This window comes from Hemibagrus wyckioides, linkage group LG22, assembly GCF_019097595.1.
Source record: "Hemibagrus wyckioides isolate EC202008001 linkage group LG22, SWU_Hwy_1.0, whole genome shotgun sequence".
In the NCBI taxonomy this organism is placed as follows: Eukaryota; Metazoa; Chordata; class Actinopteri; order Siluriformes; family Bagridae; genus Hemibagrus; species Hemibagrus wyckioides.
Window position 1 is genome coordinate 18,795,166 of NC_080731.1, and position 13,074 is coordinate 18,808,239.

Sequence of the window (13,074 nt, forward strand, 5' to 3'; positions counted from 1 at the left end):
GATTCAAGAAGCTTTTATTGTCATTTCAACCACATATATCTGACGCAGTACATAGTGAAGTGAAACAACGTTCCTCCTAGACCAGAGGTGCTACACATAACACAGATAAAGTACAGTGACACAGACAAACAGAGCTAAACATAGAGATAAAAACTAAACTATACTTAAGGTGCAATAAAAACTAGACATACAACAGAAGTGCACAGGATGACAAGACAAGACAAGTCATCCTGTCAAGTGAGTGCAAGTATTAAAGTTAACATGTAGACAGTGTAGACAGTGAGTGGAAATATTAAAGTGACACATGTAAACAAGATCAATATAAAATGTAAAGTGAAATGTAAACAAGATCAATATAAAATGTAAAGTGACACATGTAAACAAGATCAATATAAAATGTAAAGTGAATGTAAACATGTATGTGTGTGTGTGTGTGTGTGTCCTTGTCCAGCACAGTTCATCTTCTGTTGAGGTCAGATCTTGGTTGTATGGTGGGTGTGTGTGCGTGTTTGTGTGTCCAGCTCAGCTCAGTTCTCTGTTGAGATACCTGATTGTCTGAGGGAAGAAGCTGTTTAACAGTCTGGTTGTACGGGTCCGAATGCTTTGGTACCTCTTTCCAGATTTCCAGAACTTGTTCCTAGTTAGTGTTTCTGTTTGTCATTTTGGCCTTGGTCCAAACTGAAGTCTTCCCTGGTTCACTGTGCTGTATGTAAGATTTAACACATTTAAGGGCTGTAACTGAGCTCCAGTATGAACTTGGGGACTTTGCTCACCAGACCCCTTTTTCTTCTTCCAGAAGACTACTCCAGGAACAAGAACAGCAACTATGACTACAGCAACAATGACACCAGTCTTCCATCCATCTGATCCTTCACCTGATAAATAATCACAGAGCTGAGTTACTGATGCAGCAGATAATAAACAATTTCACTGTAAATCTGTAGTTTTATAGGAAAGTGTTTCTGACCTTTTGTGATTTGCTGCTCGTTCACATTCAGCACTAACTCCTCCTTCAAGCTGCTGTGCTGAATCACGCAGGTGTAGGTGTGTTTCTGCAGATCCTCAGCTGGGACTTTCAGAATGCTTCTCTTCTGGAAGCTTCCATCCTGGTTGGGTAACGTCTCTCTGAGCTCCACGTCCTCGTTCACGTCCTCTCCGTCCTTCCTCCAGGTGATATTCACTGCTTTGGGGAAGAAACCTGTAGCGTGACACACCACCTCTGGAGAAGGCGAGTGTTTCTGGAACACTGATGCTGTAGGAGGAACTGCAGAGACACACAGAGCCAGAAATATTAAAACTCCTGTTCAGATTCCTTTACTGATTGTGTAAATGACACTAGTGTGTGTACATGTGTGTAGAAAGATGTCTATAAAAACTAAGTGTAACCAATGACGAGGCTCTTCCTCTTTGTGATTTCTCTGAGAGCATTCATACACTATCACAGTGTGTGTGTTGTAGTGGAAAAGTGTTATTTGTCTGTATTTTATCAAAGGGACTGGGCAATAATGAAGGAGTTATTAGTGTGTGTGTGTGTTGTAAAGGATGAAGGAGTGTGTATACTATCTGTGTGTGTGTATATAACAGCTGTATTTTCAGTAACAAAACAGATCACACACTTTACCTTTCTTCTTTAGAGTCTCTCTGCCATAAGACACAAACTTCTTTAACTGATCAATACAGCTGTTCTTCAAATAGTCCTTCCAGTATTGAGCTTCATCTCCTGTAGGATCCCACTGCTTTATAAAGATCACAGCTTTATCATTATCTGCAGTCCAGGTTCCAGTGTTCAGATCCAGACTGATGAAATCTTCTCCATCATAAGCGTACTGATCATATCCTCTAGTAGTGCTGTCATCATGGAGCTCACAGCTGTACATCCTCTGGAGTGTGTGGACTCCTACACACACACACACACACACACACACACAGAGAGAGAGAAAGAAAGAGAGTTAGGCTTTTACTTTGAGTACATTGTGAAGATATTCAGAAATGTTCTGACAGTAAGAGTACTGTTGGATTACAAATTTATAAAATGTTAAATCTAGGTTCCAACGTAATAATATATAAACTGAACAGTTATGTATATTGGGTTTTACATTTTGAGGTAAAGATGATGACATTCTAAGAAGATCAAGTCTGTCAGCCCAGGTGTCTAAGACCTTTTGTCTTCATGTACTTCCTGACCACGTCTCCTGGTCTCTGCTTCGACAAGGAAAAAGTTTCCAACAGTATAATATCAGTAAAGTGTCAGGAGGAGCAGCTCTACTGCAGAGTAGAAAGTCTTCAAACATCTTCATCTTATATTTCATATACTCAGTGGTGTAATGCAGGGTATATGCAGGTATACAGCGTATATCCACTTCTTTATCAGTCGGCTTTGTGTATACCCATTTCTAAATCCCCTCTCATGCGCATCATTCAGTTGTGTCCTGCATTAGCAAAAATCATGAAAGATCATCACATTTTAGCAATGTTCAACGCTATGAAATTAATAAGAAAGATGAAGCGAACTACTCAAACAAAAATTTGTTTTCAGAATTACAAACGACCTCGCAGTGCTACATCAGTGCCATTAGCCAGCCAGACAGCAGCACAGCTAACGTTAGCCAAGCGCCTGCACCCAGTTCCTCCCCCACCCTGAGAGAGGGTGCCGACAGTGCAGGTATACGCAGGTATACGGTGTATATCCACTTCTCCAGGGACCACTACACCACTGCATATACTGAACTCTACAAGTCTCAGACACATGCAAAGAAACACTCTAAAGCACAGAAACCTTCAGAAATAATGAAATCAAACACAAAGTTCAATAAACGAAAATAAGCCCCACCTGCTTGAGGAAGGCAGAACTGCAGTGGGGGTTCTGGGTTTGACTTTTTATATCCTGTTTCATTACTTAAGCATTCATTAACTTCTACAAATATTCAAATAACACAGTTATTCAGAAAACACATCCCTAGTGTGTGAGTACAGTCAGTGTGTGTATTAGTGATTACAGCTCTGACTTTCACCTTCATTTTGATTTAAGTTCCTCATTACTGTATCCACAATGTTGTGGAGGTGCTCCTGATGATTCTTCACAAGCAGTGTCTGTATGTTCCAGTAATGTGGTTCATCCACACTGATCTTCTGTATCCACTGTATCTTTGGGATCATCTCTTTGGTCTTACAGTCATAAGACACACACTGCTCTCCATCCAGCAGACCAACAGCAGTAAAATTTATTCCTGGTGTGATGAGTGTGTGGAGGTACTGCAGAGAGTGTGTGTCTGTAAGAAGAGTAAAATAGTTTTAGTAACTCAGCACATATAAAAGAAAACTATAAAGTTTGGCAAAATTCAGGATGATGATACTAACACCTACTGAATTAATAAGGCCACCCTTCTTACCAACACACTGAACAATTAAACCGAATACATTTGCAAAAGTTTAAAACCTTTTGTGTTAGTCATTCTGGATTTCTGGGTATGAATTAATGATAAATTAATGATCGATTTAATCCACTTTAATTCAAATCTAGGGCTAACACAACAAATCGATCAAATCGAAAATAATTGATAATGAAAATTTGCAGATGTGTTTAATGTCTTGGTCTTTCACACAGAACGTGTATTATTCCTAATTCCTTTTCTATTATTTATTCTGTGCGAGTGCTTTATTCTGTGCGAGTGCTTTATTCTGTGCGAGTGATTTATTCTGTGCGAGTGATTTATTCTGTATGAATGCTTTATTCTGTGCGAGTGCTTTATTCTGTGCGAGTGCTTTACTCTGTGCGAGTGCTTTACTCTGTGCGAGTGCTTTATTCTGTGCGAGTGCTTTATTCTGTGCGAGTGCTTTATTCTGTGCGAGTGCTTTATCCGCAGGTTTACAGTGTCCGGTGTTTATTGTGTAAAGAGCACTGCGTTACTCCTCATTCACAATGTAGATGATAAACAGCATTAATAGATGTAGTGCAAGACCGTTAAGTACTGTCCAATTAAAACAGTTTTACTGTTACAATATTTGTTTTTAATCAGTATTTGTTACCAATTAAAAATAATACAATACAATATTTCTGGAAGACTGAATGGATCATAACTTGGTAGTCTAGTAGTTCTGCCTCTTTAAGAAACACAAACAGTTTGTGGTTTAAGTTTTAAAAGGTCAAAAGTTTTCTGACGAAAGCTGGAAGAAACATTGTGGTAGTGTAAAGATTTAGTTTTACGTTCATATTTGTAACACCCATTGTGTAAATTTTATATAACTGAAAATAAAAAGGTATTTAAAAATGTGGTGTTTTTATCCGATTCATCGATACAATAATTGCCTGATTATTCCATTATAAAAATAATCATTAGTTACAGCCCTATTCAAATCTATAACACAGTGAAATGTGTAAAACCTGAAAGGGTCTGGATCTGTTCAGAAACCATTGTAGCATTTGCCAGGTTTTGTTCATCATGGAGAGTAAAGTTTGATTTATACACTTCATATCCAGTAGGTGGCACTATGACAATGAATTAAAATTAATTTAGATTTAGATTAATGTGATTAAACCTCATCATCTTTACACTTAGCACATCACATGTACACAGTTGATCACATTGACATAGCAAGACTGCTTAACCTATCAAAAATATGCTTGATCTTGATCATTATGGTGAACAAATTTGTTCTGAATCTGATGAAGCGTGTTTGAGGAGGATCTAAAAGATGCTTTAATTCCCAGGTCCAGTGGGTGGAGCTAATAAATCACATGTTGACATCTTCATGTGTTGATGCCTTACTGGTGAATAAACATGTAGAATTTGTGAAATGTTAATTTAAACACCATAGTAACCCAGTTTGAGACATTACAAATACTTTCATAATTTAATATTATGGATATATTGAGATCACACTGCTGCTTTTATTAAGCTGGTGAAAGACATCTTACTGCTTCATCACAGTTAAACTATTATGAAGGTAAGAAAATGTCTATTAATAAAAACAAACACTGAAGCTAACATGAACCCAGCATTGTGAATTTACTGTAAGACTGAAAAACACAAACGTTAGGTGTTTCTGTCTCACTGCAGAATGTGAACAGAGCTACAGGAGATGTGAGATTTGTTCTGTTTTAACATGGAAATATGTCGCAGCCCTCAGTGCAAGTAACCCACTGACCAGTACTTTTTATTCTGCTTCATTTAAGTACATGGACATTTTGTGCCACATCAGACAATGAACATCGGAATTTATTTACATAACCTGTCATATTGATTACCTGAAGCTCCATGACAACACTGTTTGAGAGATTAAAAATTTCTAAATCAAGGATTTACTGAAATCATCAGGAAAACATTGTCTATAAATTTGAGAAACTCTTTTAGGAGAAGTAACATCACTATACTCTACAGGGGGCATCAGAGAGCAGTTTAATTTCATGGTAAATTCCTTAGACTCCAAAACTAAATATTAAATAAAGAATGAAGCAACGTTGGATTATTTCTTTACTTACTTAGTGACTTACCCACTGCTTAGTTATCTGTCTATGAACGCTATCTATGTATTGTTTAGTTATACATGATCCTTTCACTGTTTTATCCTCCACCTTTGCACACAAGCCACAGTACATGGCAGATGCTGTAAAGTCTATAAAGTCTAAGCATAAGTATCTCCTGATCTTCTCTGAAAACTTGCTGATAGGAGTAACCTACAGAAGCCTTATCCATCACTCCTGCCTCCTCATTTGTTCCTTCAGTGTGATTAAACTATGGAGAGACACACAACAGCTATAGATATCTCCTAGCTACACCTGTGATTGACTTGTCTCTCATTATTCTGTATCCTGTCATTGACAAAACAGCAGCAGGTTATACTCCTGTCTATTTATTATGCTGCAGTAAATAAAATCATAATTGGGAACTGTGTGAATTTACATAACTGCAAATAATAACAGTTTATTTTAATAGTGGTGTAAGATCTAACAGAGAGTTACAACATGACCCCTGTGAACAACTGAGATTCAGACATGACTTCTCAACTCTGCAGGCTATATAAACATTTAGAGACTTTGTATTTATTTTTTATATTATATATACAGTTGAGATCAAAAGTATTCATACTCCTTGGACAAATCAATATATATATATATATTTTTTCAATTATAAAATCTTCCATTGTATTCAATACATATTAGTTGCTATGCACAACCCCACGTGTGTTAGCAAAACTTCATTTGTATACCAATAGATATGGCCGGAGATTCTCTTTTGAGCCTGTTCAAAATTAATCTCAGAAAAAATTCCTTCTCTTGTGAAAGTGCACGTGGTTTCACACTCCAGTGACTATGATCAATTTAGGTGTAATCAATTAAGGCCTAATAATGTGAAATGGTAACACCTGCTCTGTATATTTATAATATTTATATTTATAGTATAATTAAGGGGGCAAAGCTTTCATTATTCTCAGTCACTGTCACCATGGCCAAGAAGAAAGAACTCAGCCATGATCTTCGTACACGTGTTGTCAATGCCCATAGTGGAGGCAAAGGCTACAAGGCAATTTCGAAAGAACTGGATGTCCCTGTATCAACCGTACAGAGTATCATCAAGAAGTTCAAGATCAAAAACCTGGATGGGTGTGGCAGGAAGTGCAAAGTATCGTCTAATGTCACTTGAAAAATCTGCTGTGATGCAAACAACAACAATCGCCAGATCACCACCAAAGCTCTAACAGACACCCTCAACCAAGCAGAGGAGATGGTATCAAGATCCACCGTACAGCGAATTCTGCATCGAGGTGGTCTCTATGGACATCGCCCCAGAAAGGCACCACTCCTTACACAGAGACACCAAGCGTGCGCGTCTGGCCTTTTACGAGGAGTGACCTAGATAGAGATCTGAACTTCTGGTCATCCATCCTCTGGTCAGATGAGATATATACGCCTTCGTCAGTCTGAGGTTACTAAGAGTAATGTTGTAGAGGTGTGTAAATAAAGGCGATGTCCGATGCTGTAGTATGCTCTGGTCCCATCCCAATGCGGTGTGGCGATGTAGCTTACAGCAGGTTATGGTCGCTGAACTGCTGGATGTCCAGGTGGTGCTCCGAAAACAATGTGAGCTTCATAGACAATTGGAGCTCTTTTGAGGGCAACGCTGGCCTGTTAGGACGCAACAATGCGGATTGCTGCATGGCTGCAATGAGTCGTCACTCAGGGTTCATAACATTGAGACTGTGTCTATTCCCCGAACCAAACGAAAATGTTTTAACAATCAGAAAATTTGTTTTAGTAACCTGTTAATCAGATGATAGTGAATGCACAGCCTGCACCTTTGATCTGAAGCTAGGACTGTTAAATATAAGATCTCTGTCAACTAGAACACTTATAATTAATGAACTGATTACTGATCAGGAGTTCACTGTTCTTTGTTTAACAGAAACATGGATTAAACAAAACGAGTACGTAGCATTAAATGAAGCTCGTCCGCCTGGCTATAGCTATATACATCAACCACGTCTAACAGGCAGGGGAGGAGGTGTCGCAGTTATTCATGATAATAAGCTAAGCGCCACACAAAAACCCAGACATCAGTTCAACACATTCGAAGTTCTTTATACTAACCTAACGTATGCAAGTACTAATAATAAGTTCACAGAGTCAATTCCACTAATTGTTATTTACAGAGCCCCAGGGCCATACTCTGAATTCCTCAGTGAATTTGGAGATTTTACTTCAAACCTTTTTGTTTCTTTAGATAAAGCATTAATAGTAGGATTAATAGTAGTATTTTGATAAGCCAGAAGACCCTCTGAGAACAGCAGTTATATCCATAGTTTCATTAAGTGTTAATCAAAATGTAATCGGACCCACTCATAATGGAGGTCACACTCTGGATCTCATTTTTACATTTGGATTAAATATAGAAAACACAGTCACTCTTCCACAGTCGGAAGGTAACACAGATCATTATCTGGTTTCATTTAGAATGCGTCTTAGTCACGAGATGCGCAGCTTGCCACGTTACCGTATGAAGCGTACATTTACGTCTGCTACTGCAGAGAGATTTACCGAAAGTCTCCCAGAATTATCACACATGATTGGTTCACCGTCTGACCCCACAGAACTTGACCAGGCGACTGATTACTTAGACTCATTATTTCGGAACACCCTAGAAACTGTAGCTCCACTTAAAAGGAAAAAAAATTAAAGAGAAGAAACTAGCACCCTGGTACAACGACCACACACGAGCTTTAAAACAATCAGCTAGGAAACTAGAGCGTAAATGGCGTCAAACTAAATTAGCAGTATTCCAGATTGCTTGGAAGGAAAGCCTTATGAGATACAAAAATTCTCTTAGTGCTGCTAGATCAGCGTATCTCTCTGCCCTAATCGAAAATAACAAAAACAATCCAAAATTTTTATTTAGTACTGTAGTGAAACTAACTAGGAGTAAAACCACTGTAGAAAAGTGCACACCATCTACATTTAGCAGCAATGACTTCATGAATTTTTTCAATGAAAAAATTGACAATATCAGGCAAAAAATTCAGACTATTAATTTAAAACCATATTATTTGATAGATAATCCTTTAGATAATATAGCTATTTCTGATCAGAGCTTAGAATGCTTCACTCCACTTCAAGAGCCTGATCTAATTTCACTAATTTCTTCTTCAAAATCTTCTACCTGCATCCTAGATCCTGTACCTACGTCTTTCCTTAAACAGATATTACCAGTAGCTACTGAACCCCTTCTAAAAATAATCAATTCTTCTCTAAGCACTGGCTATGTGCCTAAATCTTTTAAGCTAGCAGTTATCAAACCCTTGATTAAAAAACCGGACCTCGACCCCGTCAGCTGTCTAACTATAGACCGATATCAAACCTGCCCTTTATCTCCAAGATCCTAGAAAAGGCTGTAGCACAGCAGTTATGTTCAGACCTGCATAGAAATAACATTTATGAAATGTATCAGTCAGGATTTAGACCTCATCATAGCACAGAGACAGCACTGGTTAAAGTGGTAAATGACCTGTTACTGGCTTCTGATCAGGGTTGTGTCTCCTTACTGGTGCTACTGGATCTTAGTGCAGCTTTTGACACCATTGACCACACTATTCTACTTGATAGACTAGCACATGTTGTTGGCGTTAAAGGAACAGCCCTCTCCTGGCTCAGGTCTTATTTGACTGACCGTTATCAGTTTGTAGATCTAGATGGTGACTTCTCTATGCATACTAAGGTTATGTTCGGTGTTCCACAAGGTTCTGTCTTAGGCCCACTGCTTTTCTCCCTATATATGTTACCCCTTGGTGCAATTATTTGTAAACATGGTATTAGCTTCCACTGTTATGCCGATGACACACAGCTATATGTTTCAGCTAAGTCAGATGAGAGACACCAGCTTATTAAGATAGAAGAATGTGTAAAGGACATTAGACACTGGATGGCCACTAACTTCCTCCTGCTTAATTCGGACAAGACAGAGGTGCTTGTACTAAGACCACAGGCAGTTAGAAGTGAGCTTTCTGATTACAGAGTAATGGTGGATGGTCTTTTGGTTTCATCTTGTCCAGCAGTAAAAGATCTTGGTGTGATTATTGATTCTGGTCTTTCATTTGAAGCTCATGTAGATAATATCACTCGGGTAGCCTTCTTCCATCTTAGGAATATTGCTAAGATAAGAAATATGTTGTCGCTTCATGATGCAGAAAAACTAGTTCATGCTTTTGTTACCTCTAGGTGGGATTATTGTAATGTCTTACTGTCTGGATGTTCCAGTAGGAGCAGAAACAAGCTCCAGTTACTCCAGAACACAGCAGCTAGAGTCCTAACTAGAACCAGAAGATATGAACACATCACTCCTATTTTAGCCACACTACATTGGCTCCCAGTCAAATTTTGCATTGATTATAAAATACTGTTACTACCCTATAAAGCACTAAATGGTCTCACGCCGCAGTATTTGAGCGATCTTTTAGTGTTTTATGATCCGCCACGCCTACTCCGATCAAAGGGTGCTGGTTACTTGGTAGTCCCTCAAGTAGCAAAGGCTACAGCAGGGGGCAGAGCTTTTTCTTTCAAAGCCCCACAGTTATGGAACAGCCTTCCAATTAGTGTTCGGGATTCAGACACAGTCTCAATGTTTAAGTCTAGGCTGCTGTGGATGGATCTGTGTGGACCAGGAGACAGCCATGGACAGAGCCACTTGGGGACTTTCACACCATCACAGATATGCCATTTCATCTGTCAGCCCGTGACAGCAAAGAACTAGTGTCTATAATGACCTTAGAAACTACAATGACCTAATAGTTCCTCATGGGTCATTGATTTCTGTTGTAGAAAGGACATTAATCAGCTACAGTTACATTATTTACTGTTTAGTGTCACCCAAATGAGGATGGGTTCCCTTCTGAGCCTGGTTCCTCTCAAGGTTTCTTCCTTTCCATCCCAGGCAGTTTTTCCTTGCCACCATCGCCACAGGCTTGCTCATTAGGGATAAAATAGTCTAATTATAGAATTTAATAATTTATTCTTATTTCTAGTTAATTAGTTATTTTTATTTTTTCATTTTTCCCCTCCCCTTTCTCTGCTTTCTTCTTTTGTAAAGCTGCTTTGAGACAATGTTCATTGTAAAAGGCGCTATACAAAATAAATTGAATTGAATTGAATAGAGATAAAACTGGAGCTGTTCGGACATATGGACGTTGCATATGTTTGGCGTAAGAAAGGAGAAGCCTTTAATCCTAAGAATACCATCCCAACGGTCAAGTGGTCACATCATGCTATGGGGATACTTCTCTGCCAGTGGTCCAGGTAACCTTGTTAAGATAGATGGTATCATGAAAAAGGAGGACTATGTCAAGAGTGTTGATGAAAACCCGGTGGCGTCAGCACACAAGCTCAACCTGCCAGGGAATCAGAACTACCAGCAGAATAATGACCTGAAGCATATAGTGCAAGTGGTCAAGCAATGGCTCAGGGACAACAACATAAATGTTCTGGAGTGGCCAAGTCAGAGCCCTGACCTGAACCCATGTGAGAATTTGAAGATCCGGGTCAGGGCTAGGAAGCCTTCCAATCTCCAACAACTGGAGGCTTTTAAGAAGTAAGAAAGGGGAAACGTTCCACAGCAGACCTGTAGAAATCTCGCGCGTCAGAGACGGCACTTTACTGATTGGCTAGAGAAGGGCAGTAGGGTGAGAATGGACCAATGGAGACTTTTATCCCGCCCCCTAATCCCTGATTTTTGGAATAACTAGCAACCTGGAAAGAAGAACACAGAAAACAGAAACATCCGAATAAAGATAGCACGGAAAATAAAAGTTTGTTTTTAATTCCTACTGTTTCGAGTTCTTTTTGTTTGTTTGTTTTATTTTTTTACTGTGTTTTCAATCCTGTGATCCGCGTGTATTATTTTATTTTACGAGTACAAATACTTTTGACGCCATAAAGATCTTGTAATAATTTCCTAAAATAAATCGCGCAAATATATCCTTTTGTAATCACCGTGCAAAAACATGCATCAACAAGAATAAACACACTGCCGTTTAATAACAAACTTCTTTCACTGCAGAATAATGAGATCCGTTTACAGTCAGTCACTATTGCTCAACATTTACAGAACACAACTTTATAAATAAATGATAGTTTACGTTTCTAAACTCACCTGCTGATGAAAGATGAAGAGAAAACGTGAGAAATAGCAGAACTTTGAACACAGCGCTGCTGTCCTCCATTTTACAGTGTAGACTTTAAACAAACAGAAATAAACAAGTTCATGAATATTAAAATAAATAATAAAATTTGGTGGCACACCGGAATAAAATCCTCACATCGTTTATCGAGTAGAAAAACTGCAGGAGAGAGAAAAACTTTAGATAAAATTCAGACTTTCACTTTTGGTAGCGAGTTTCATGCCGAGACTTTTCGGGGAAAGTCACATGACGGTGATTTTTTGATCTGATTGGTTGCTTCAAGTGGGCGGTGACTGGGTTGTATTTAGAGGCGGAGTTTTAAATCCAGTGTGTTTAGAAGAAACTGAAATGACCCATTAGTGATGGATTGTGTTGTAGGTGTGTGGTGGTGTGTAGAGTATTATTACAGACAATTTATTAATGAAATCATCCAGAAAAAGATCTCAAACTCTGCAATACTATCAACTATTCCTCACAAATAAGATAAATACCTCATAATTATTCAAATGTATGTATTGCCATCAATGTACACTGTACGAGGAAGCCACTCATTATTAGGATATGTAACACATTCAAATGATTATTATTATTATAAATTTGTACAGATTCACTGCTGGCTCTGTCCTCAGCAGCTTATTCCAAGCTTTGATTAACACTACATGCTAGTGGCTTCTGCGGGTCAGATATATTAGCAGCACCAATAAATATCTCAGTAGATGACGTGGTGATTTATTAACATTTTTTTTTAATTTTACAATGAAATAAATATATGCTTGAATGACTATGACTTATGAATAAATGTGCTTGTGTGAAACACACACACACACACAGGTTGGTATTTACTAGAAAAGATATCAAATGTCAAATAGAATACACACACATAGAATCAACCTGAAATAATGGCAATTTTTTAAACCTTCAGTTTGTTGAACCCTAGTAAGAGGTATTATAAGGAATAATAATAATAATACAGCAGTTTTCAAACACTGAAATATTGATTAATTAGTCCACACTGCTAATGGATATATTCCCCTTATCATAATAATACATAATGTATTTCATTTCAGTTACATACAACAAGCAGGAAAAATAAGAGCTAGTTTAAGTGCTTCAGGAAGAGGTAGGTCTTCATCCACCGTTTGAAGACGGTCAGTGACTCGACTGTTTGCACATCTAGGGGACGTTCATTCCACCACCTTGGTGCCAGAACAGAGAAGAGTCTTGATGTATACCTACCTTTTACCCTGAGAGTTGGTGGGACCAGTCGTGCAGTGCCAGTGGACCTGAGGGAGCGAGGTGCAGTCTGAGGAGAAATAAGAGCTTTGAGGTAAGATGGTGCTGGTCCATTCTTAGCTTTGTAGGCAAACATCAATGTTTCAAATCTGATGCAGCTACTGGAAACCAGTGGAGGAG

At 38.5% G+C, this 13,074-nt stretch overlaps 1 protein-coding gene across 1 annotated transcript; it reads right to left on the bottom strand.

Moving 5' to 3' along the window:
• On the bottom strand, positions 1-11,896 carry LOC131343144 (H-2 class I histocompatibility antigen, Q9 alpha chain-like). Its single transcript, XM_058374583.1, has 6 exons — positions 11,800-11,896; positions 11,634-11,716; positions 3,012-3,269; positions 1,622-1,897; positions 968-1,264; positions 1-875 (listed from the first exon to the last, which is right to left on the bottom strand). The coding sequence occupies exons 2-6, from the start codon at positions 11,701-11,703 to the stop codon at positions 658-660; spliced, it is 1,119 nt and encodes a 372-aa protein (XP_058230566.1). The 5' UTR covers positions 11,704-11,716; positions 11,800-11,896; the 3' UTR covers positions 1-657.
• Between the last annotated feature and the right edge of the window lie 1,178 nt (positions 11,897-13,074).

Bases quoted from the DNA above. Each gene is read 5' to 3' on its own strand.
- LOC131343144 (XM_058374583.1), bottom strand. From the start codon at position 11,703: ATGGAGGACAGCAGCGCTGTGTTCAAAGTTCTGCTATTTCTCACGTTT. The intron at 3,270-11,633 runs GTGAGTTTAGAA...CTCTTCTTACAG, and splicing joins TCTTCATCTTTCATCAGCAG to ACACACACTCTCTGCAGTAC. The intron at 1,265-1,621 runs GTAAAGTGTGTG...GTGTCTCTGCAG, and splicing joins AGAGACTCTAAAGAAGAAAG to TTCCTCCTACAGCATCAGTG.